Source organism: Mesocricetus auratus, unplaced genomic scaffold (assembly GCF_017639785.1).
Source record: "Mesocricetus auratus isolate SY011 unplaced genomic scaffold, BCM_Maur_2.0 Super-Scaffold_100020, whole genome shotgun sequence".
In the NCBI taxonomy this organism is placed as follows: Eukaryota; Metazoa; Chordata; class Mammalia; order Rodentia; family Cricetidae; genus Mesocricetus; species Mesocricetus auratus.
In genome coordinates this window covers 14,434,514-14,461,927 of record NW_024429201.1, presented here as the reverse complement: position 1 = coordinate 14,461,927, position 27,414 = coordinate 14,434,514, and the positions used below count along the sequence as shown (strand labels likewise).

The window sequence follows — 27,414 nt, the reverse complement described above, 5'->3', positions numbered from 1 at the left end:
TTATGAACCCCTACAGCGTGTTTTTCAAAGTCTGGTTCTCTGACTCCCAAAGTTAAATGATAAAACCCAACCAGGCTTAATGGCACACACCTTAAATCCTAGCACTCAGGAAGCAGAGTCAGAGTGGTCCCTTCCCTAAGAGGGATGCCAGCTTGATCTACAGAGCAAGTACCAGGCCAGCAAGGACTATGTAGTGAGACCCTGTCTTAACAAAACAAAAAGATCTACATGTTTAAATACTTATATTGATTTTCATATGTGGAAAGTATCAGTATACAATCAATCAAATTATCCTTTGATTACATATAATCCCAAATCTTGTTGCAGACTTACTGAACCAAAAGTCTCTGTTTGACAAGATTCCTAACCCTTGACACAGAAATGGCATATATTCATTCCTAAACACTGACACAGACATGGCATATTTGGGCCTCAGCAAATATACAACAAATCTCTTGCAAAGTCATAAACTTAGTATAGATACTTTCTGGGGAAAGGACCCACACATTAAAAGGCTCTGGGATCTAAAACAGGTTAGAGACCAAACACTATCCTTAAGTGACCTCATCCCAATCATAAACTTAAGAGCAAAACCATATTTTCTAGCTCATATTATTGTAACCAGATGTCTTCAATATAACTCATCCAAAAATATACAAATTGTTAATTAATTTTCATCTCCCACCCAACTTCAAGCCTGTCTTGTCTTTGGTACCTCGCTAACAAGGCCACCAAGCCAGAAACGTGTGGTTATCTTATACTCCTGCCTCCTCTCCCTCCGCAGAGTACATCTCCTTTGGCAGCTTTCCCACGGCTCCCTTTACCCGGCCTGCTCCCTCTTACTTGCACTCTGTAATGTTGCTAACAATGATTTCTAAAATGCAGAGTGGACTAGGAACCTGCCTTTCTAACCAATAGCCTTCAACTGCTATTCATTACCTTTAAGGTGAAACCCAAACTCCCTCGCAGAGCTGTGGCACTGTGTAAGCACGCCAGTCCCTCCATTGCCCATTTCCCCACTCTCCTCCTCACTATACTGGTCACACTGGCCTGCTGCTGGCCCCTGGAGTATTTCAAACTGTCCCACAACATTAAGAGAGAATCTTCTTAAAAGGTAAATCTTAAAAGAGAACCTTCTCAAATAAATGTATACAAAGGAATATACTATTACAAATAACTCCTCTATGTATTTCCCATATAGCATGAAGGATGCTCACTCATCACATTTAAACTTTTAACACAATAAAATCATAACATTTCCACATAATGTTATGTGACAGACAGAAAAGGCAGGGCAGAAATTCACGTATGAGACTGCAATTCTATGGGGAAATATGCAAATCTATTTGGAAGTAAATATTCTAATAACAAAAGAAATTGTTTTCATTTTAAATTACATATATTTATATGGTTTTAAGGAAAATGTAATTTGTAAAACTTTGACCTATTTATAAATTGTCCAAGCTATATTTGTACTAAAATGAATACTCACATCTTCTAAATCTCCTGTTGCATCATCCTTTTCACTACAAAAATAAGTAAAACAAATGCATTTTAGCTTCAAAGTGAAACTAATAGAAGTATTCACTTATATATTCATTTATATAAAGTGTAGACTGGAATTTATAACTAGTTTGCTAGGATTAATGTTTTGTTTTGTTTTTCCAGAGCACTCTCACAATGGCACTGCACAACAGATGGGAACATGCTCAAACGTAGTCACCTTTTATAAACAGGAAGAGATATCCTCCCGCAGCAGATAAAAGAATTCTCTGGATTTTTTTTTTTCAAATACAAGCAAACACCATCAAGCTGTTCCATTCGCAGAAAACGATTTTTTTTATAACTTAAAAGGTTCTGGCTAAAGGGACCAAATCCTACAAATTAAAGGATACTAAGAAACAGTATTTTAAAATAGAAGTTTTAAAGATGAGTTAAGCTCAGTACAACAGAATTTTAGCTCTGTCTGAGACTGGCTAATATACCATGTGTAATTAATACATTCAACATTCATTAATATCCCACCTCTCAAACAGAAGCAACAAAGACAATTAAGACAGATTTCTGTCAATTCTGAAAGTTGTGAGAATTTACACACAGAAAATCGGCCCAGAATGTGGCCACTTCTCCCAGTAACCTTGCACTCTCGCGCTAACTCATGATATCCAAACAAAAATGCCCCAAAGACAGTTAGCAATGCAGCATGCAATTATTACAGCAGTTCCTAGTATTCACACTAGGCTAAGATGAATCACTTATCAAAATGTATTATTGTTTTGGCTAGGCTTAGGAAATTTATGAGCTCTGCTTGCTAACAAAGAAGCAACTGAATGAAATAAAGTCTAAAAACTGGAGTCAGCTTTCAAGACCGCACTAACCTTTCCACAGCTGGCACGGAGCTTAGGTGCGGATCGTCCTTAAGCAGGTCATGGCTGCTTTTACTTCTTCCCTTCATGCTCTGGGAAAGAACACAATATAGTTGAGAGTAGGAAACTAAAAGTCTTCTGAAAAAGAAAATTACCAAATTTGCATGACATTTAGTAAGAACATAGTATGAATAACAAAAGACATTTTTTCTGAAAAGTTCCTTATAACCAAAGCTTTAGAAATAAGAATACTACTGGCTGAAAATGGGATCTTCATTTAATCATTTAAATTCTTAATCTTTATTTGTTTTGTTTTTTAAGACACAGTCCTAACCTGAGATGGCATTGAGTTCTCTAAGTAGCCCAGACTGACCTAGAACTCATAACCTTTCTGCCTCAGCATCTCTTATGCTGGGATTACAGGAATGCAGAACCACTCATGACTTAAGACATACTTTTTAGGATCATCTTTCCCAACAAAAAGTGACACTGCAAAAGCACTATAGCTTGCCAGCTCTAAGTACTTATGATATACACACAACTGATTAATTCCTACAACCCAAACCTAAAACCTTACAAGGTAGGGCCCAAGAATAAATTGAGATATATGCACACCACTGTCCTTCATTATATAGTCTATGCTGCACAAGACGACTTTTAAAAAGCATTCCAAGCAATCAGATGAGGTTGCTATTTATCAAATGAAAGACAGACACTCAGAAGCACATTTCAAGATGATAACACTCACCAGGGACCAAATATCAAAGTAAGTGCTTTCATTTCAAAGTTCATCTTCTCAACAATGACATTTTTATAGGGAAACAAACGAGGAATCATTACTGCAAAAAGCTACTATAAAAAGTGGAACTGGAATTTTTCTGTTGTTATTGTTCTAATTTATTAAGTGTGTTCTTGATGCCAGCCATAGTGCTAACACTCTCCCTCTCTAATGCAAACACACAGTGTAGAACATAGCTGCATTTTACAGTCGAGAGTAGGCTATTAATTAGGAAACACAAAGCTAACCAGTTGACGAGGATCGGGATTTAAATTAGCACACTCAGAATTCAAATGGATCCATTTCTATGTCCTTTAGGTTCCCACAGACACCAAGCACTGCAAGCCCTATCCTATGTATTTCCCTACTGTATGGTAGGAAATTTCTAAACTGCCCTTCTGTTTCCCTGATTAATTTGTGAACAGGTCCTTAAATTTGATGGTATTACTTTAAGATAGGTATATACCTTAAAAACAAATACCTCCACGACCAAAAAAAAAAATCAAAGATTTAAGCATTTCTGCATCAACATGGAATTCTCTGTGCATCAGAGATAAAATCAAGTAAAATAAACACATAATCTAAGGGTCTTTTAAAAATTATTTTGCATTATCAGCCTGTACTTTATTGCTAAAAATATCTCCATACAAGTGCAGAGTTTCCAACTCTCGCAACAGCTCATTTTTCAAAGAGTTAGATTTCTACAAATCTTCCAAAGATTCGCAGACTGAAGATGCTGGGTTTTATAATGCTTCGAACACTAAGTAAAGCTTTTAACAGCATCTCCTACAGCAATGTTGCAATGGAGAGCGCAAAGAAGAGCGCAGACTGCAGCACCTGGGCTGAAGAAGAGGACGCAGTGGAGGTGTCAATTCTGGGGATTAAACCCACGTCCTCACATGTACTTAGCCAAGTGTTCTCTGGAGCTACAGCCTGAGCACAAAAGCACATTTTAATTAAGGAGCATCATGCCATCACCAAAGGTTTTGAAAATCATCAGTAACTATAACAATAATCTAACTTTAAGGAATTTGGAAGTCTGGGTTTTTCCAAATACCATGGCATCTTGCTGTTTTGATTTTCCTGTATCATCTATTATAATTTGCCTTACTAGACCACTAGAAAGGCAGTTTTAGAAGAACTCTGATCTTGTATCTTTATTGGTCAGCAGATGAGGTGAAGAGAACATTTTTATTTGGGATATATCTTACTTCCTGTTATTCAGTGGAAACCAAATTTCACACTGGCAAATCAAGTCCAGTTCTGAAGAAACATCAATAGTCTAGTTTTTATCACAAAACAAAAAAGTGAATTTAAATACACTGTCATTTGTAGTTTTAAAAATCACAGACTCTAAATTACGCCATTAGTCTGCACTTGCTGTTCCACAGCCTCTTTAAAAGCTCAGGAGTGATGAAAGGACAAAATGAATGACTCATCAATGCCTTTGTCTAACTATGGAGACTGGGAGAGTTGTTCACAAACAGAAGGGAGCACAGCAGGAAGGACACAGGACAATAACACAGGTGCTGCCCAAAGTGACACCTGCCTGGGCTCAATCACAGGTACTCAGGCTGAACAGGAGGGTCGGTTCAGCCCTGGAGATAAAGGCCTACTAAGGCAACACCTTGAGGCTCCATCTCAAAATAGTCACAACAGCAAAAGATGGCAATCTGATCAAATGAGGTTCAAAATGTAATATCCTACAATCGTATAACTTTTAGCTGAAAACTTATAATGTGGAAGCAATAAAATTTGTAAGATCTCAGAACACTTAGCTACAAAACAGAATAGCAGCCTTACCTACTTCACAGGAGAAAATTAAATGCGTGCACAAAATTTGTAATGTTAATTATTAAAAGTGAGTTCTTATCTTCCTGAGAATCACAGCAATTTTTTTTGTTTCTTATTTTATGTGTATGAATGTTTTACCTATTTGTATGTATGTGCAGCACATTCATGCCTGGTAACCTCAAGGTCAGAACGGATCACCTGGAACTAGATTTACAGATAAATCTGAATTACCAAATGGGTGCTAGGAACCAACCCTGTGTCCTCTGAGCAAGTGTTCTTAACCACCGTGCCATCTCTCCAGGCCCACGGAGACATTTCAACCACAGCATGTATGTGGTAGGTGAAATGGGTGTATGTTAATTAGCTTAACTCGGACATCCTACTGTACACACATTAATTTGTATACAATATTTATAACTTTATTTGTCAATTTAAAATAATTACTTTTTTAAAAAGAAGGTTCCCCCCAAATACAGTGTTGCATCCTGTAATCCCAACCTTACAGTGCTGTGCTGCATGCTGTAATCCCAACCTTCAGGAGACTAAAACAGGAAAACTGCATATTTGAGGCTAGCCAGGGCTACTTAGAAAGAGAGAGAGAAAAAAAGAGAGAGAGACAGAGACAGAGAAGTAAAATGAGGTTCTTGTTGAGCTCTCAAATGAAAACTCACTTTAAACAGCCTAATAAACTTGTTTCATGGTGATTTAAAATAAGACCTGAAAACAGGAAGAACTCATAAATTAAGCTGAATAACCATTACCACTCTAGATTTCAATTAAGTTTTCAAACTGAGTTAGCATGGAGATAGAGGATCAAAAGCAGCTTTTAAATGCACACTCATTCCCACTACAGTAAACTGTGGCAGCACAGAAAGTAACTAGCAAAGAATGGAAAAATTAGAATAGACTGGAACAGAAGTCTGACTCTCTTTTTAATGCTAATTCTTCCTGAATGACCTATTTTAAGGCCATTATTTGGCTAAAGGTTTTAGATGTTAAAAACAAGACTACATATACTTAGTGAATTCTGCATAAAGACTTGGCAAGAAAGTCAAAACTGACTGCCAGCATATCTAAAAGTGAACACCAAGTGGGGTGGACCTGGAATTTCATATTGAAAAATAAAGAGGAGCAAAATAGCAGAAAAATATCATTAGCATCAAAATAGACAGAGTACAGGAAGGAAGGAAGAAGGCAGAAAGAGCTAGAAGGCATGCTGACAGACAGGAACAACAGTGGTCAACAAGTCAGGATGTCTGGGCACTGCCTCTAACTGTGATAGTTCATTCATACCATGACCTCTCGAGACCATGATGCCCAGTGTTACAGGCAACACTGGTCTAGATGTTGAATTTTTTTGGATGTGACTAATTTAGATCAGCAGGCTTTGGGATTATCTTCCAGAATATGTGTGGGCCTCATCTTAGTAACTGGAGGCCTTAAGAGCAACTTTCATTCCCAGAATGAAAAGCAACATAAACAAAAAACATGCCAAAAAAACCAAAAAACCAAAAAACACTTGAGTGTCCAGGCTGCAGTTCAAGATATACTATCTACTCTGTCTTGCCTTACACATTCTGGACTTACTGAACTAACATACAGAATTCACAAATACTCCTATTATGGTTCAACTTAAGAGTTAAAAAAGAAAAAAAACAAAAAATATCAGACATAGATTGACAAGACAGCACTCTCTGGGCCCAAGTACTCAGTCAGCTACAAATCCATCTGACAGTGTTATCTCCCAGATTAGATTTCTTCACGCACCCATAGGAGCAGCATGAGAAAGTCAACAGAGTGCTCTATCATGCAATCCTATCCGAAAGGAAACAGGTGAGTCTGGCAAGTCACTTAGCCAGGGTCTCAGTTTCCTCAGCTATAAAGAAAGGAAGTTGGACTAGATCCCTTGGAGCTATAAATTCTATGATTTCAAAGAGGTTTTCATCAGGTAGTACATAGATACTGAGACAAATAAAGCAAAGCTAATCCACGTGGGAGAGACACCTTGCATACATAAAGGAGTGAGGTGAAAGCGTGTGTGTAATTTCACACTGATAATCCACAAACCAGAGGGGACTCAGATTTCTTCTCTCACATACAGTAATGCCTCAGTTGAGACCGTAGCAATTATTAACTTGCAATCTAGCTCTGGAATAACGCTTACCACTGTGGAGTTGCTGAAAAAAGAAACCTGATAAGCAAGTGAATAATGGAACAATTACTTTTAAGCCTTTTAGAAATATTTAATTTCATGCAAGCACTGAAACTTCAAATCATTCTGTCACTAAAGGATTCACTTGGCTTTGGCTCTAGTTATCGCAACACTTAGAAATGAGACTAAATTTTAAGACCACATCTAATATCCAGTCTATTTCCTTTTTGTATATCAAGTTATCATTTTACCAAAAAGAAGAAACTGTATGTGAAACAAGTTCATGGTCTGAATAACTGTACATGAACTAAATAAACACAAATAAAATTAGATTTAGTTTTTATCCAGATCTTTGAGCAATTTCTGTCCTCTAAGTGAGTGAACTTCAAACTGTTTTTGGTTGTTTTGTTTTCTCAAATATAATTGCTCAGTTGTCTATTACATAGTAGATGGAAACAGATAAATGATCCAGAATGAGCTACAAGGCATTAGGTGGAGGAGACACATGTACCCTAAGCTTGCTCAGGCTGCCTCTTAGGAAAGACACTGACCAGTTATGTCCAGCCTGTGGTAAGGTTTCTGAGCAGCTTTCTATAATGTTTGGACAAGAGGGTAGCAGCCTCTATATAATAATTTTGATCATGTTACAATCATTCAGCTTGTTTAAAATTTTATTTATTTAATAGGAATACAGAGTTATATCTGCATGTATGCCTGCAGGCCAGAAGAGGGCACCAGATCTCATTACAGATTGTTGTGAGCCACCATGTGGTTGCTGGGACTTGAACTCAGGACCCTAGGAAGATCAGCCAGTGCTCTGAACCTCTGAGTCATCTCTCCAGTCCCTTGTTCAGCTTTTTAAGTCCAAGAATAAAATAGCAATTACAACATAAAAGATACCATTCTGTTTAAAGGCACAACCTTCAATGGTGTCTTTCTGGATGGTTTAATGTATCAAAGTATCTTTATTCACAACAGATATATCTTACACAAAGAAAACCTGAAAGTGAAAGCAATCATTCATGATCACATAGTGTCAGGGAAAAATGAGGTCTCAATGGATTTGTATGATTTCAATGATATTGAATCTAAGCTATTGCTACTCTACTGTTGATCCAGAGATGAACAGAATCTACCTTCGAGGAGCTCACAGACTAGAACTTTATTCAGCCCTTAAAGCAAAGAATACAGAGAACTGGAATGATCTACTGAAGAGTACAATCACAGCCTCCTTTATAATAGAGCAAAACAACTGCTTTGCAAAGAAACACAGGATAACATGAACAATAGACATTAGGGTAGAAGCAGAACAGATCTACAAACACTGGAAAAAACATTTAGAAAAGATGGTATTTTGGGTGTTGAAAATAAATATATCTCTAGCATCTAGATGTGGAACAGGACACTTCAAGCAGGAAAACTGCAAACAGTGACCCACATAGATCCCCCACTCTGGTGATCCTGATATTTCTCTGCTATGAAAACTCCAGGAGAAGTCATTGGTGACAGTTTTACTAAACCTCTTACTAAAAAATTCTGACTCCATGGATCTGGAAAAGAAATTAAAAAAAAAAGATTATCTCAAGTTATTTAATCTGAAATAAAGTTTAGGAGAAAGTAGGGAGTCAAGGAAGCCATGGCTACAGCAACATTAGGCTTCAGGAAGGTGACTCTGGTAGCCATGACTGGAAGGAAAAGAAAAGGGAGATGTCAGACCCATGGGTAGACAGGGCAGCAGCTCAGGCCAGAAACACAGAAGGCCTAAACAAGGCTAATCACAATTATAACAAAAGGAAAAAACTGACCTGAAAAACTTCTTCAATGAAAGCTTGTTAGGGCCACGCACTGGGTTTGGAGATGACTCAATGGTTAAGAGCACTGGCTCTTCTTCCATAGGACCCAGGTTCCATGGCCAGCACACTCACAGCAGTTCAAAACTGTCTGGAACTCCAGTTCCAGGAGCTCCAACACCCGCACACAATCATACATGCAGGTGAAACACCAATGCATATAAAATGAAAAATAAGTAAAACTATTTAAAAAAACAACATAGTGCAGAGGGAAGTCAGAAGTGAAGCTTTGGAGGGCACTGATATGAGGGACAGAAAAGTCACAAAACATAGTGAGGTGCGGAGGGTAAGAGAGTCTCACCTTGGCCAAGGGCTGAGAAAGTAGGGGGCTATTCAGAGTGCTATCTACTAAACGACTGGACGGGAAGAAACAAGCAAGCCACGACATGCAGCTATGTGGCAGGATTTTATCACAGCACCCCTCCCCTCCAGAACAAGGTCAGATTGGAGATTACAGTGGCTCCCGCAGCATTGGGTTAGCAATTCTCATTGAAAAATATTAGCGGCTGCAACTTCCTTGGCAGAGGGAAGGGTTTTCTTCTTTCTCAGCTGTTGGGAGTTTCTCGGGTTTAAGAAAGAGGAAGCCAGGGTTACCTTGATGGACTCTTTTTACATTTCAGTCTTGCAGCAATGGATTGTGTAAGTTCTCAATATGCGGTAGAACTTAAGCATATTATTTTTATCCTTTGGAAACAGAAAGCAGCAGAAGGAAGACAAGCTTGGTACATTTAATTTTAGCTAACAGAAAATTTTCAAAATAATTTCCTAGTTCATTTAAAGTAACTATAAGAAAAACATACTTTATTACCAGAAACATTATTTCAACAAAAATACAAGACAACTCCACCCACCACCCATCTTCTTTCTCTAGGTTACAGGACCTTAGCAAGCAGGTCAAGAGTGCTGCACTGCCAGTGAAAATTCTCAGCTGCATCACCAATGGCTTGGGCTAGGGGAGATTTCTGCATCACTCACAATTATCCCAGAGGCCTAAGAAGCTATAAAGCTATAAAGCTATGCCCAGTTCTCATTCCACCATCCCCTAATGAGAAGTCCCTGAGCACTGACAGTTACAGAAATAATGGCTATATAGCATAATTGTTAAAGGAATTACTTATGCAATAAACTAAATTATTAATAACCTAAAGTTTATTACATAAGTAATGCATAGCATTACTTATATTGCAATGTAATTTGCTAACATAGGCAAATAGTCAAAGAAAGGCATATCTAGCTCAGCTTGGGGGAAAAGAGGCAATGTGAGGTGACAGTGGAGCTAATTCTTAAGGAAACAAGGAGAACAACAGAAGAAACGTAGAGAACATACCAGAAAAAAAGAAAAGTGGGGATTGGGATACCATAAGAAGGGCATAGGGAAATTTGACATAGTTTTGTGACAGGATTATATAGCTCAGGTTGGTCTAAAACTTGAAAACCTCCTACTTCTGCCTTCCATGTGCTAGAATTACAGATATGCTCTTCTATGCCCTGCAGAATTTGACAGCTTTAGATAGCATCAACCAAGAACTGGTAATTCCCAGATCTAACAATTATGGTTTTGTCCATTCACTAAAAAACCCCAGGAATTATGGCATATAGCATCCTGTATTCGTCACTCTGATGAGGTACAAATTTGAATCACCAACAATGCAACACCAATTGCTGGCATCTACAGAAGATAACTTCAACACCATGGTGGCAGAGTAATTCTTGATGATTGTAGCAGGAATGTCTTCATTTAAAAATGAATTTACCTTTGAAATCTAATATACAACCGTTTCCTGAAGTGGCTCAGAATAAAGATAAAAAGGCAAAAGAAATATTCATCCTATCTTTTATAGATAGTAGTAACTGATCTCATGTTGTTAAAATTGATACTATAAAAAGTAAGCAAGAATCAGGGACAAATTATCTTTTCCACAAGCCCATTTTCATTCAGTTTTAATGTGGGCATATAAGGAGAGTGCTATTGTATTGCAGTTTCCCCTGATATTGAAGCACACTGCAGGGAAGTGTCTTAAGCCAGAAGGTAAACACTTCAAAATAGCTTCAGGAAGTCCCTGAAGCCAACCAGATTCAGTAGGCCCCTACCTCCCAAGAGGAAAACAATAAAGAACACTGAGAATCACTCTCAGAGGAGCCAAGATGCAAAGACTCTGAAAACAGACTATCTACCTGGAACAAGTGAAAAATAGCCATGCTGCCTGGAAGAGGTTTACATTAACTGAGCCTTGGAAGGGACACTCTGTTGATCTGCTTGCTGGCTGTGCTGCATGCTCTACGTTCCCAGCTTTTGAGCTATCAGCCATGCTGAGATGGGTTTTGGTGATGCAGCTGTCTGAGTTGTTTCGGCTCCATTCCCTCGTAAATAACCCCAATAAAACTCACTGGTTCACCAAGATGGACTTTGGTGGTATCTACACTTTGGTCTGCTGTGAACTCCCTAGCTAGGTTGAGTAGATGTGTTTAGCATCTCCCTAGAAAAAGTTTTGTTGCACGAGTGTTTGTGCTCAGCATGACCCTATCTAAACCATGCTCACTACTGATGAAAGCACAAGGATAAAGAAGACAAGAACAACAATGGTGTGTTTTTCAGTCTGTCTTGCTGGTAGCACGGGGAGAAACAGGAGATCATCATAAGCAGGTAAAGCTGAACTGGGTTATGAAGCTTAATCTAATTCTCAGGTCTCAGTGCTCACTCTCTTCCAAGAAAGAATCACAAAGCACAACATTTGGAACCAAAACTTTCTGAAGGTGATTTTCTTTGGGTACAAATATCGCAATCTGTTCCAAAAATAGACAAAATATGGTAGGTGTTCCAGACAAGTGCAGAAAGCCTCACTCAGAGGTCAATTCCAGCTGTAGCATCTTACTAGGTATGTGATTTTATATTTATAATTACAATCTATAGGCATTATTTTGAACCTTGTTTTACTTATGAGTAAATCTGAATATGTATATAAGGTTCACAACAACACCTATCTCAAAAGGCTATGATAGGAATTAGTTGAGAATTAATGAAGCAAACACAATATATGGAAATAACATTAAAATGAATATTAAGTAGTTGAGTCATTGACTATTATAATAGTGATAATCGTCATATAGCAAAATAAAAGGTAAATAGCAACTAAAATCTGAATCATAAAGTCAAACCATTCAAAATACTTAAAGACTGGATTCAACTGACAGAAAACTACCAACATTAAAAATAAATAAATAAATATGAACAATATTTCTATGAGAGCAAATCAATTCAGAATCTACACAAATGACTTTATGCCACAATACAATGCACACTTACTATGCAAGTGAAGCCAACCATGCTGCCCTGGGCAGAGCAGGAGATACAAGAATATAAAGCAAAGGGCAAACAGGAACTACCTGACTGACGCGGCTCACTTCCTCCTCTTCCTCCTCAGCTTCTTCCCCAAAAGAAAGTAAACTAAAGTTTCTATCAGAAAAGAAAATTCAGGAGAAAAGTTAGACGAAATTCATAAATGCCCTATTTTCAGGAAATAGCACAGGTTTCTAAGTAACACATTTTATTTATACATTATCACTTAGTCTTCAGCAGGAGTGTTCCAGCATCTACAACTCTGAGCAAAGGGTTTGGCCTCAGACCACTAACGTTACCATAGTGCAGTCAGTCACGCATGACAGAAATAAGCTTTTGACAGTTATCAAAGCCGGGAGAAAACCTGAGAGTACTACAGGAGAGTAATTAAACTACTTTAACAGCTGACAAATATATCTTAACGTTTTAAAACTAAGAAACACAAAGAGTTGATGGGTAGAAAATGTCTCAGCTCCTACAAACTAAACAACAAAAACTCAGGTAAGATGAACTGTAAGTTACTAAAGTTCTGAATGAAAACAAGATAATGAAAAACACACAAAGAAAGACTTTTCATCAGGCTAAATGCTAATACTGAAACACTGTATCCTAACACAGTGACAATGACTTCTCAGCACCAATGAATTGGAGTAAGAAATCAATGGTGGGATAAAAGAAAATTAAACATACAACACTAGAAAAAGGGATTTTGCCACAAGACATCTACTGTTTGTTAAAGTGCCTGGCTCATATTTGACAATTTATTAACACAGTTCAATGCATTTACTTTGTGGGAACCAGTATGCACTGATCACCTATATATACTTCAGGGCATTTGTATGTTAACCTTTCTAACAACCAGGTGTTGTGCTTAATATAACCCCCCCTTTATTTGCCATGAAAAGGCCAAAGCGAAGAGATACTGGGTGTACCAGGCCCATGCATAGAATTATCTGAATCTAACACTGATAAATAGGATGCTACAATTTAGCAAAGTGGCAAGTTGAAATCTAACTGTATTATTTTTAATGAAACAGAGAAAAATGCAAACAATATTAACACAAACTAATAAACTATTAAAAAATAAACTGCTATTTTTAAGAAAAATATCTTTAAGAAAATCAGAATAATGAAATGGTTTTATTTAAAAATATTTATAAAAAGATTACTTTGAATAGAACCAAAGTAGATTAAATAAAGTATGCAATCCTATAGCACACATTAAAAATATTCTCTATAGTGTTCTTGCCTCTCCAAATTGTTTATCCTAAGGATAAATTAACTTACAAACAAGCAAATGTTTCTCAGTAATTCAGGTATATAAATATAATGAATACTACATATTTATGAGCACATATTATATGGTCATCTGCAACAATACATTTCTAACTTCATGTCATTAAATGTAAGAAATGTTCACTTTTAAACACCCCTCCCCAATTCTGCTAGCCCTTTGATTTAAAATGACATTTCCCCTTAAGGTAAACAGTGACTGTAAAAACAAATTAACTAAATAAATTAAAGTTGAAGAAAAATCTTTCTACTATAATTACTTTGTGCCTTTGGGTTTCAATTTCTTGATTTCTTCCTCCGGTTTCTCTTTTTTGGGCCTTTTAATTTCTCTTGGAATGATGTCATCAAAAGGATTAAACAAAACCTATGAAAAGAAGCATTTTGAAGACATTATTCCAGTTTTCTAACCTTATAAAAAATGAAAAACAACACTGAAATTTACTAACACTAGTGTCTAACCCTCCCTACATGCATTGGATTAGTGCAGGGGTACCCAATGCACTTCCGGTCACGCGGCCTCACTGATTGTCCCAAAACATTTTCTTTTCAAGAAAAGATACTTTATCTGATACCTATTTTACAGAAGGAAAAACATAAGGAACCAACTCAGACATTTGGACTCCATATCAAATGCTCTTAATGATTACCTCACTTCCTCTATAAAGACGAACTTAATTCACCTAAAATCCACTTCTTTAAGCAAAGAAACCTAATTCTGTTAACTTTTCATTATGCATTGAGCTTTCCATTCTTTATACTATCATCTAAAGTTTCATATCAGAATCCAAACCTTTAATTAAAAAACATCTGTATCAGCAATTGTTCTTAAACATTGTGTTTGGTATAAATCTTTTGTCTAATGGTTTCAATGTGGCACCTAGCAGTCATGGGCCTACCTCACAGCTTTTGACTCTATGTGGATTGCGAGGTCTTTCTTCCTCATCAATGTCTACTTCTGTCAGGCGCAGCATGTTGTATACTGTATCCCCTGTGACCTACCAAACAAAAACACAGAACATGACCGCAAACATCTGTAGTCATTTTTTCAATAGACAATGGACTTCTGAAAAGATGTTTTTAAATAATTAAAGAGAATCTTTATATTTTTTACTGAGACTATGTACAATTAACAATCAAGATAAAGCATGCTCAGTTTAATACTGAAAAGCACAGAGGGGCTCAGTCCCTTAATAAGCCTCATGTATTTCCAGTGTATACTAAGGTCAGTTACAAAAAATACAATGTCAACCTTCTTACTATGACAGTTCACCCAAATATCACAAACAAACTTGGACTTAAAGCAGCTTAAGCATTAACAGTATGATAAATACTTTGCAGGTTATTGCCTAAGCTAATCTACACAAAAACTCTAAAAATGAGAAGTTAAGATTTGCCTTCCTTGACAGAGGCTTAAAAAAAGCAGACCCATAGACTGCTGTACTATATGTTCTTCCAAGCCTGGGTTATATAGCAACGAGTGTAAAACACAGTACAAGATTGGAACTCAAGTCTCATCTTGCTAATAAAAAAAAGGTTACAAGTAAGAAAAATTTATGATTGCCAGAAAAACCTGCATTAGGAATGCATCAAAAGAATATAACAGTACATATTTCCTAACTCATGTCCTTAAGAAATAAGCAACAATGATATATTTTACAGTTTGCGTATGACTTGAATTCAAAGGTTTAGTTGTCCAACTGTGCTGAATTGTTTCCATCCTTTTATAGTCAAAACTCACTTTTGTCTAGGACGTAAGGGAGCAATTCTTACTGAACCAGCAGAGGGGGCTAAAAAGCTATTAATATCTACTATGCCTAAGCATTAATACAAGGATATTCAGATGAGAAGGGGGGAGAATGAGCAAGAGATGCTTTCAGGGTCCCTCTCTAAAAAGAACTGTTGAAAATTCTATGGGAAAATCATGTTTTCATTTGTTGTTAAATGTCAACAGGATTAAATAGATAATTGTTCAAAGTAATACTTCCAGTAACGTTACAAGTACTGATACAACTTCCACTTTATATTTAAGGGGATTTATCATTGGTAACTTTAAACTGTAAAATAGTTTTGGCTAAATGTCTTTTTAAAAGTACAACAACACTGGCTAAAGTGGCCTTAAGTAGCTAATGCCACCACTATGACAAAGAACATGACAAATGACCGGCTTAAAGTACCCGAAGTTCAGGGAGTCCTTTACAGTTCAGCATACTAGAACATACTCCATCATTTCTGAAAACAGCAAGTAAACAGTATAACATTTTGAAGGTAGTAATTATGTGTTAATTGTATGTACCATAAAAACTTAAAAGATTATAAAACCAAAACCAAACCATATACTTAACTTATGGACACTGACCTTTCCAAAGATGGTGTGCTTATTGTTAAGTTCATCTGCTCGACCCAGAGTAAAGAAAAACTGGCTGCCATTATCATGTGGACCAGCATTTGCCATGGCAACCAGTCCTCTCCTATTAAAACGCAACCTCGAGTGAAATTCATCCTACAAGAATGAAGGAGATTTAGTGACTGTTCTCAGTCACAAGACCCTTCATATTCAATCAGCTATGCAGTAGACCAGTGAGGCTCGGACAATTTCTAATCAAATATGCTGAAGCTTTATTTAACTGATTTTGAAGTACAATCAAATCCAAATTTACTATCTGTTCAATCCTTTTCAACCTGAATTCAGCAGCTTGTATCTTCTAAATATATTCAGCCACATAGCTGTTTATGGCAAGTCTCCATTCACACAGAGGAAGGGACTCGGGGTGTAATATCATTTCCCTGCTCAAGAAACCCATCTGAACAGCTGGGAAGCCACCAGCTATTCTCCTTCCCATCCGGTTCCACATGTTGTGAAGCAGTGGCTTTCTTCTTCTTTTTCAATTCAGAGCCCTAACTAAGATGTGTTAGTGATTTTACTGTGCTTTTAAAAGTCCTAAGCCTCTCTAAGTTTACTCTTCTCAGAGATGGCAAGAGTCTCATTTGACAGATTTTAACAATGCAGAACCATTGTTCCTTGGGTACCTTCCTTGTTCTGAAAGCTACTTAGGATTTCCCCTCAGACCTACACTGAGATCATCTATAGCACACCCATCTCTGTAATCAGTGCTTTTTCAAGCATTAGATGCTATTTTTCTTTAATACATTCTTCTTAAGAGCTGAACTCAGTCCATCTCATCAGGAACCAGAGAGTCATACACCTTGACCTCTTGACTGATCAGCTTTCAGAAGGACTGTGAGTAAAGTACCCCTGCTGTTTAAATTCCCTGAATCTGTGATATTTCTACAGCATGTGTTCTGGACAGTTTTATGTCAGTTTGACTCAAACTAAAGTCATCTGAAAGGAGGGAACCTTGATTAAGAAAATGCTTCCATCAGATCAGGCTGTAAAGCATTTTCTTGGTTGCTATTAAGGGTAGAGGGTCCAGCCCACTGTTGGGAAGTGTCATCCATGGGCTGATGGTCCTGGGCTGTACAAGAAAGCAGGCTGAACAAGCCATGAGGAGCAAGCCAGTAAGTAGCACTCCTCCATGGCCTCTGCATCAGTCCCTGCCTCCAGGTTCCTGCCCTGCCTGAGTTCCCACCCTCACTGCTTTTGATGAGCCATTATGGGAAACAGTGAGTGAAATTTAAACCCTTTCCTCCCCTAGTTGCTTTTGGTCATGGCATTTTATCATGGCAATAGTAACCCTATTAAAATAACAAAGCAAAAATCTCAGAAAGGAAACACCAGAACAGAGAAGTGAGGATTAAACAATGGGATTCGCAGGATACAGGAATATTTCTTACCAAGTGGAGGTCCTAAAATTATGAGATGTGATTAGCAGTGACAGCTGAGTTTTTTTTTAACTACTGTGTCCTACTTTCCAGGGTGACTATTGTCTGGAAACAAAGTTTAAAAAAAAAAGAAGTTCCACTGTTTTACTCAACAATCAAGATCATACTGCAGTGAGGAACTGTTGGCACATACCTCCTAGCATGCAGGAGGCTCAGGCACAAAGACAGTCACAAATTTAAAGCCAGTCTGTACTATATTGAAATTCCAACTAAGGCAATATAGCAGGACCCTCGATAGAAACTTTGAAACAATTAAAAATCACACTGACCCGGGAAAACATAAAAGGAATCTCCAGACGCTCTTTCCCACTAGAATAAATATGAACTTTTCAAAGTTTCCTGGTTTTTAGAACTACTAACAATTATTCACTCAAAAAACCTAACACTGTTATAATTTGACTAATAACAAATACAATTTCTGTTGTATTTAAGCCCATAACTGTCCCTAATTTCTTAAACAGATTAATTCTTTTCCTTCTTAAGTTTATGCTGGCACTCAAGAAATCACAGGCCAGCACTGGAGAAATGGCTCAGCAGTTAAGAGCACTTGTTAATCTTGCCAAGAACCTGGGTTCAGTTCCCAGCATCCACATGGTAGTTCACAACCGTCAATAACTCCAGTTCCAGGGATCCAATGCCCTCTTCTGACCTCTGCTGTCAGCAAGCAGCACATGGTAAACATATAACATGCAGGCAAAACATTCATGCATAAAACAAATAAATCTAATAAAAATTTTAATTGAGAAATTATGCACCCATTTTTGATTAATATACCTTTTTCCTAATATTTGTGGCTCTTCCTTATCCTCACTTACGACTGACTGATAATCATGCATGGCTTTGTGCTACAGAGTTCTTTTGTGGACAGTTAGTACATAATATACAGTAAGCTCCGGTATGGAAGCTTGGTTCTTTAAAAGCTTTATATTCAAGTTTTAATCCCTGGTGCAGCTGTATCTGTGGCTCTGTCAAGGTGGTGAACATTATAAGCATGAAAAAGTAAGATGAAGTCATAAGGGTTCGGCTCTCATTCTAGTCCAATAGGGTTCATGTTCTTATAAGAAAAGATCAGGACATCAGATTTGGCTTTTACTTTCCCATACCTCTTCAAGGCAGGAAGAGGGGTGGTCAGACATTGTGACTTGGACTTCCTAGCCTCCACAACTGAAAGAAAGAAATCCTAATTTTCCCCCACAGTCTGTTGTAGCAGCCCAAGGAGACTACTGAAAATTCCATATAATATTATATCAAATTGTTTTAATCTAAAATAGCACATGCAATGTTCTTAAACTTGGCTGCTGAGATCAGACACAGCCAAACATCAGGAAATACGCCATATGGACTTGTTCCTGAATCCTGCTTCTCTCTCTCTCTCCCTCACTCTTATTGCAACCCTTCGTTCTACCTCAACTTAATCTAGCACAAAATAAATCAGAAAAAATGGTTGGTAGGTAATATTTTCTCCTATCTCTAAATAATTCTAACTCTATTGATTTTCGTATACTACATGAGACACTTTTCTTGTGGAATACTATTACTTTGGAAGACATATTCCAAGCTGACTTAGAATACAATAAATTGATCTGACCTTGAATGGCGCTCCATAGATGGACTCTCCACCAGTCCCAGTGCCTGTGGGATCTCCACCTTGGACTATGAAACCAGGCACAACTCTATGAAAAATTGTGTTGTCATAGTACGCTGAAATATATCAATTTCCAAATGTCAGTGTGGCTTTAGTTATCATAGTTAATATACAAAGAGAGTCACAGATTTAATTTCTAGAATGCTAAGTATTCTTTTAGACCTGAACCTTTCCTCAATACATTTTATAAAACATTCGATCTTCATAACTTTATAGGCTTCTACAGAAACAACGGTGCTTTAGTTTTAGCTTTTGTTTTATCTCCAGACTTTTCTCGAAGACAAAAATTTAATACACATCAATGGCTCTCAGCTAGGAGAAACAGAGGAGCATCCCAGGGGATATTTATCAACATTTTGAAATATCACAACTAGAGAATACTACTGGAATACAAGGCGGCAAATATACTGTCAAGCACCCTAAGTTCCAAAGGGTTGTCTGCACAGCAAAGACTAACCCATCCCAAATGCCAACAGTGTTGAGACTGAGACTCTTCCCCTGACAGGAAATTAACTTACCAATACACAAAAATATACAAACCCAAATATACTAAAGTTATTAACTGATCATAGTTCCAGCACTGTCCACTGCAGTTCCCTCAAGCAAAATGTTCAGCAAATGAAACAAACAATATATATTTTAGTCCAATCAAAGAGTCATTCACTTAAATGATTTTCAGAAACCAAACTAGAATTCATACAATTTAAATATATTTCTACACTATAAATATATTTTAGCCACAAGTATGCAGCAGAGATGAAATATGGTCTCCCATAAGATTTATTCTCTGAAACCAGAATCATTAAGAAGGAAAAAGTTAACTTAGGTAAGACAGAAGCATGGTACCCATAGGACATCCTCTATAAAAATTGAAAATTAGTAGCCTTTTGCTTTGTTTCTGTTCCTTCATTTGCAACAGTTTTATACCATGTTTTAGATTGGCAACTTTCAAAATATATTTATTTTAGATGTTTCCCTAACTATAAGCAAAGACCTCAAAGTCCAAGGTTAAATTTGTAAAGACATATTTGAGTTCTGCAAAGAATGTGACATCTTTTAACAAAAAAAAGCCTGTTTTATCAAGGGCCATATGGGAGACTGAGCTCTCTCCTTCCCTCCTAGGCTTCTGTCCATTTTCCTTTCATTCTGCTGCTGTTGTATTGAAATGCGCGCTACAAGACCCAGAAACATCCTAACTTCTTTGAATCAGATACTCAAAGAATTAAATGGATATATTTTTTTAAAACAAGTGCTTGTGTGTTTTGCCTGCATGTATGTCTATATACCACATTCATGTCTGGTGACCCTGAAGGCCAGAGAGGGCATTGGATGTCCTAGAACTAGAGTTACAGACAGTTGTGAGCTGCCATGTAGGTGCTTGGAATTGAATCCAGGGCCTCTGGAAATGCAGTCAGTGATCTTGACTGCTGAGCCATCTCTCCTGGTAGGAGTATCTTTTTAAAAAATTAGTCTTCTCAGGTTTTTAGCCTTCCCAACAATAATTCCATTAAATTCTTGCCTGTTTCATTATGAAAATTGCTCTGGTCGTTTCATAAATTTTCCATTCTTTATTTCTATCTCCTGGCCTTTTTATAAATGGAATAATAATTTTTTTTTGATGCAAGGAAGCTTTTTCAGCATCGAGCTGAACCTCATGTTTATTTCATTGTCGAATTCTATCCAGATACTTTCTGTTTCTTCATTCACCTGGTCCTCGGTTGCATTTACCATTCATTCTTTCTAGTGTTTTTGTAATTTCACTCTCCTGTAAAATTTGAGCTTTTGACTTCTTTAAACTTATTCCCAGAAGTCAGACTTCTCTGTCCCCCTTGATTTTTAGTTTTGTTGACAGTTATCCGAGGCCTCTCTAACTAAACTACCTGTCTGATTTGATTTCCTGCCTGCCTGTCATAGCAATTATTAATAATGGTCTTTGCAGACATATTTCCTTTGTCTCATCTGAGGAATTGGATTCTTTTATTATTATTATTTCTTTAATCTTACCCCTGCAGTGTTATATTTACCTAATTTCTATTTGGAGAGCTTTGTCTATGTCATACAAAAGAGTACTGTGGATTCTTAAAAACCTTGTTTCTCACCCAAAATATTGTTTTCTGACCCTATGAATAACACTGTCTCTAAAAATCAAGTATAACTAGAAGACACTGAAGTATTTGAAGTCATATGTGATGCATTCTAGAAGTCAAACAGAAACTGTAAAGAGTGTATGGAATATATAGCTGCATACAAAAATATCCATGAACAAAAATACCCAAGTGAATATAAAATTCTGCCAAGTTTCTTACAAGGAAAAATAATCATGTCATGACTCAAATTGATAACAAAGCAGTGAATTCCAGGTGGTAAGCTCTGTGGAAAAACAGACTTAGAGCGAAATTATACAATTGGTTATGCTTAAGTGAAAACAGGGTGAGAAATATACCATAAAGAAAGAGAGAGAGAGAGAGAACTAGTATGAGGATGTGCAGAAGAGGAAAGGAATGTTCAGGAAATAGAGAGAACGGCTGACTGAAAGCACACGATTAATGGAATGGAGAATAATGGAAAGCTAGGAAGCCAAAGTTCTAAAAATTCAAGTATCATGTGCACAGACAGAAGGTAAAGAAATGAAAGGGAGGCCAGGTATGCAGCATTTACAGTCATGGAAATGAAAGTTCAGGCCATCTGAGGAAGAAGCTGAAATTTGGTCTAGTGGTAGCTGTTGGGGAAGTCCTGTGTATATGTCAATAAATTACTGCTGGCCAATAGGAATCTAGATAGGTGGGGCTAGGAGTCCAGGAGGATTCTGGGAAGGAGAAAGACAAGAGAGTCAACATGTGACGCCATGGGGGTAGGACGCCGGGAACTATTCTCCGGTAAGAAACATACTTAGATTAACAATTATGGGGTAATTACTTAAGGCAGAGCTAGCCAGTAAGAGACAAACAAGGCCAACAGCTTCATAATTAATATAGCCTCCTGTGTGTTTATCTGGGACTGATGTGGATCTGGAACCAGGCTGGCGGGAAAGCGGCTCTGGAACCAGGCTGGCGGAAAGGCTTCTCTCAAAGAAAAAGCTTCTCTTAACAGGTAGCTAACAGAAGTTTCCAGTAGAGAAGACCATTACACCATCAGATCAATTAGGCACAAGAAGGGAAGAAATGAATAGAGTTCTGAAAATAATAGTCTTTTGTCTGGAGACAATACAAGAGTGGAAAAGATAACACAGAATGAGAGGCAAACTTAGGGAATATCCATATTTAAAGAACGAAAGATGAAATGAGTGTCAATTAGCAGAGATCACCGTCAGGCCTGATTTGTGTTTAAATATCAGAATTTATAGTTTATCTGGAGGAAAGCTGTTATCCCTGCAGCCTATGTCCTTATGTACTGCTCAATAACATCATGTCGCTAGCACCAGACCTCAATGTGAAAAACACATTGTGGTTTATTCTTTTCCTTCTTAAAAAAAAAAAAAAAAAAAGGTCTTACTTAGTCTTACTGTTTTGCAGGCTATTCTGAAGCTAGAAATGTTTCTGCATCAACCTTCCAAGTTCTGGAATTACTGGAGCAGCCCCGAATGCCTAACACACTGCCATTATCTGTAAACTGAGGCAAGTTTCTCCCCAGAATTATATTGACTGTAATACTGACCTTCCAAACAAAGCTGAATGAAATTTCTGCATGCCTTTGGAGCTTCTTTTGACCACAACTCTATGTCAATATCTCCAGCCGTAGTTTTCAATAAAACCTATTGAAAGAACATGACATCACATTAAGTATTTATTTTGCTTGATAATTGGCTATGCAACTGGCAACACTGACTGTTGAGTTTTTAATTTTAGAAGAAATATTATAAACTCTGTATGGGTTTTGTTGTTACACGGAACAAATGTCAAATATTTATTATAGCCCAATCATCATTAGATGATTTAACACACCATTTTCAGAAAAAGCTAAGGTCAAAAAAAAAAAAAAAAGGCAGCTACTCTTTCTAATCACAGAAAACAAACTTCATTCATTTAAAAACCAAGAGTGAGAATTTTTAACTGCTTCTCATTGCTTTATTTCCAATAAAATTGATTAGCAAATTATGAAATTAAGAAGTTAATGAACCCATTGAATTATGACAGTATTAGGCAATTTTACAATCACTCATTTGAAATTGCCTTTGAACCCTATTTCTTATATTGAAATCATGCTAGCTCTAATCTGGAAATAAGTATTTCTTCTGTGTATGCATGTGTGCAGGTGGCATATACATATGTGCATGCAGAGGTCAGAGGTCGACACCGTGTCTTTCTCAACAGCTCTTTACCTTAACTTTTTGATACAGCTTTTCTACTGAACTTGGATCTCACCAATTCAACAAGGCTGGCTTGTGAATAAGTTCAGAGATCCACCTGTCTCTGCCATACCCCAACCCCCCAGTCTGGGGTATCAGATACATGCCGCCATGCCCAAATTTTCACAAGGATATTGGGAATCCACATCAAGCAGCACTTTATCAATTGAGCCATCTTGCTAGCTCCTTTGTATTTTGTGGAGGTTTTTTGTTTTGTTTTGTTTCCAACCAGTCTTATAGCCTTGTAGTCCAGACTGGCCTCAAACTCACCTTAAACTCCTGATCTTCCTCTCTATCTCCGAGTACAGGCATGTGTTACCAGCAGTGCTGGGGACTGAAGCCAGTACTTTGTGCATGCTAGGCAAGTACTCTACCAACTTAGCTACAGTCCTGGCCCAAAGGAATATTCTTAATCAAATTCCGGTTGTGACTCGCTAAAATGGTTATGTCTTAAAAATCATCATCTCTATAATAGGTAGCATATGTAATAGTCTCCTTTTTATTGGTTCATGGCAACAGTTTCTCTTTGGTGGAACCAGCTGATATAAAACAACCAGAACCTCTGCTAAGTCCAGAGGATGAAAGAGCTTATTCAACAACTGGCTCAATAACTACAAATAACGAAAAAGAATGATAGTCCCTACGTCTGAACATTGTGGCACAGCTGGAGTCTAATTTCTCCAGTATCAACTTTTTTCTATCCCACATGTACAGAAGTTGATTAGTATCAATAATCTGTGGCTACCTCACAGAATGTTCTTGCAAAGAAACACTGCAGAATAACTAAACTAAACTGATCCTCAAGAGGAGTCTGCACACATACATAACTAAACAAATAAAGAGAAGATAATACAAATAGACACACATTTTCTCCCAGTGTCTCAGGAATAGTGGCCCAAGCCCTAAAACATGCCTTCATTAGTTTAGTAACCATCTCTGAGAACAAAGTACCACATATTACCCTTCCCTCCACATACTCTGTGTCAAGGGGCTCAACTTCAAAGCTGAGTCTTCCACCTACTAGCTTGGACTACCTGGACATAATATCCACCAGTTCTCATCCAACTAACTTCATTCTATAAAAACAGACATATTAGCCCCATAGAGTTGCTGTGAGGATGAAATGAGTTATTATTCATATAATGCTAGGAACAACTACACATAAATAAATCAAGAAACACTAACACACATATATTTATTGCTGGTGACAACTTACATCTAGGAAAAAATGTGTGGTTTGGACACATTGCATGCCTTAAAACTTTCCACTAATAAGCTACTAAATTAATAATGTCTTTTTCCTCCTTCAGCCATGATGGCATTCAGAAGTAAGCTGGTGTCATGCACCAACTTCTTCCTATGTGATACCATGCTTCCTGAATAAGGGAAATGTGCTCCATTGACTCTGAATCCAACTACACCCTACGGTACCTAATGGGCCATTAGACAGTAGACGCTCTAAAAGGTTGTAGACCATGCTTTATGTTCTCCTTCAGCCAGTTTCTATCCTGAAGAAAAACAGTATTCATCATAATTTGTAACTATTTTTTTATTTACACAATTATTTTATCAATACACATTCTTTTAACTGACTCAACAATAAAAGGGGTGATGATGGATTTTCTTCCAGTTCATCCTTAAAACCTAACATAAAACCTTGCATGTACTTTACAGGAGAAAAAAATGCTAAGCCAAGGAAATAGTTCAATGGATATTGCTTGGCATACAAGTCTGAGAACCTGAATTCAAATGCAAAGCTAGCTGTAGCCATAGGAGCTAAGCAGTGGTGGCACACACCTTTCTTTAATCCCAGGACTCAGGAGACAGGGGCAGATGGATCTCTGTGAGTTCTAGGCCACCCAGTGCAACCTGACAGTGAATCAGTCTAAAAGAGAAACAAAGCTGACACCTTTAATCCCAGCACTAGAGAGACTATAAGGAGCTCAGAACAGTCTCAGATTTGGTGAGGAGCAGTGTAATCTGGAGATGCAATCTGAGGTTCAGTGGATCATCCCTTCGCTCTGAGCATTGGTACAGGCAAGAGCTCTCTGGTGGCTTGGTCACTTTGCTTCTCTGATCTTCAGCTTTAACCCCAATATCTGTCTCTGGGTTTTATTATTCGTGCTACAGACCATCACCTCAGGTTATACTCTGAACGTTCACAAACATCTATGGCATCTGCATGTGTATATGGGTAAACAAATGCATACATCTCACACTTGCATATACATACCAATTTTTAAAATATTTGTTAAATGAATGACCTCCTGTTCAAAAGTGCTTTAACTCTGGGATCATGTCAAATCATTCCCTAGAGTAAACAACCAGTTCCAAGACAGATAAGGACTCATATGAGACCCAGTTTTATTTCTTAAAAAAGAAAAAAAAAGTCACCAGAGTATTAGAATGGAACAACTAAATGTGCCCATGACTCACAACAGTTTAACTTCACCCTCACCTGTGCTTAATACCTTTCACGAGCTAAAGAAAACAGTATTAATTCATTTGCCTAGCCATACTTTCTTGCATAGTATTTGAACGCCATCTATTATGTGCCAAGCATTGTTCTAGATGTTCATACTCTGTCCCTATACTGTTTGTATTCTAAAACAAAAAGAAGATACTATTAAGATACCCTGAGGGCCAGAAAGTGCTGAGAACAAGGGCATCACTGAGATTTGCTGTTTGATGGGCCTTTTTGTTAAGAGTGACATTTGAACAGGTAAAATGGCATATGTGTTCAGCAAATGTTCAGCAATGTGAAGGGCCTGCAAAACAGAATGGTCTGGCAACATTGGTTAACTGACATTGACACTATCCTCAAGAAATATAGCATGTTCACAAAACCTATCAGGGAATTCTTTCCCATTCCTCTCTTCTGCTGCTTCTAAAGATACCTCCTCCAAGATGTTTTCCCCATCATTTCCAGTTTTTCACTCCAGCAAACTGACATGGCAATATAATCTCCTCCTCAAAAACCTTACATACGAAAGCCAGGTTGGTGAGACTATAACCCCATCCCTCGGGAGGCTGAGACGAGATAGGAAATTAGCGTTGACTACATAACGAGAGCTTGTCGTGCAGACTTTCCTTAACTATTCAAATCCCAAACTAAGCTACTTGCTCTGTCAGAGTAATAACTAGATAATTGCATGTCAACTTTTGTATCATCAGCACCTAATAGAGAATGTGGTGCTTAGCAGGCGTTCAATAATTGATTGTAGGGAGAGGCATGGTCTCCAAGTTAAACAACAACCAATTTAACAATCTTAGCATAAATCTTAAAAAAAAAAAAACCAGACACTAGAAGGCGCCCACATGAGTTGGACCAAGAAGACTAGCGAATAGAGAAGTTACTCAAAAGGATTCTTTCAAAAATATGCTGAGACGTGTCAACATAAAATAATGTAGATGCAACATTGTCCATAAGCAGTGTATGGACCACAGTTCTTTTAGTCTTTCCAATTCTACGAACCCGACACCTGCCCCTCCCTCCGCGTCCTAAATCAGGGAGCTCTCGATTGGGGGTGTCCAGGTGTCCAGCGAGAGGGTCTCACCTTCCCATTCGTGGGTGGCTCCTGGATGTAGATGTTACTCATCTTGGTCAGTGATCAGAACTCCGCTCCTTAGTGTGGTCGCGAGTGAATGGCGGATCCTTAACTTGGATACTTGGGGAAAACTTGACTCGTTCAGAGTTAGGCAAGACAGCCGTACTAAACACTAGTGAGTCCCCAAACTAGCCGCTCATGGACGCCGCCATGTTGCTCCCGGACCTTAGCACCGCTAACTCCGGAAGGGGGGGACTCCGCGTTCTTCGGGTAGCTAGAAAATATTATAAGACTTCTGCAACTTTAGATAATTTGTCGTGTTAACTGTCATAATAGTTAAAGGACCAATCCGTAAATCGCAGTGCTGCGTCCACGTCAAGTATTCGAAGGGCACTCACCTCCCGAAGCTGGCCGGAATGGTTCCGACCAGTGTGCTCCGCGATAGGACTCCCCTGGAACCTGCATC

The 27,414-nt window shown here is 37.8% G+C and overlaps 1 protein-coding gene across 2 annotated transcripts in view; it reads right to left on the bottom strand.

Moving 5' to 3' along the window:
- Positions 1-27,165, bottom strand: part of Cwc27 (CWC27 spliceosome associated cyclophilin) — a 166,422-nt gene extending 139,257 nt beyond the window's left edge. The window contains exons 1-9 of one of the 2 annotated variants that reach the window (XM_040728867.1): positions 26,958-27,165; positions 22,710-22,806; positions 18,999-19,111; positions 15,927-16,070; positions 14,467-14,565; positions 13,831-13,934; positions 12,325-12,394; positions 2,379-2,458; positions 1,493-1,526 (exon numbers count right to left, since the gene is read on the bottom strand). In XM_040728867.1, coding sequence (XP_040584801.1) covers positions 1,493-1,526; positions 2,379-2,458; positions 12,325-12,394; positions 13,831-13,934; positions 14,467-14,565; positions 15,927-16,070; positions 18,999-19,111; positions 22,710-22,806; positions 26,958-26,999 — 783 coding nt within the window. In that variant the 5' untranslated portion in view covers positions 27,000-27,165. The remainder of the gene's footprint in view (positions 1-1,492; positions 1,527-2,378; positions 2,459-12,324; positions 12,395-13,830; positions 13,935-14,466; positions 14,566-15,926; positions 16,071-18,998; positions 19,112-22,709; positions 22,807-26,957) is intronic. The other variant, XM_005065573.4, reaches the window with a different exon arrangement.
- Between the last annotated feature and the right edge of the window lie 249 nt (positions 27,166-27,414).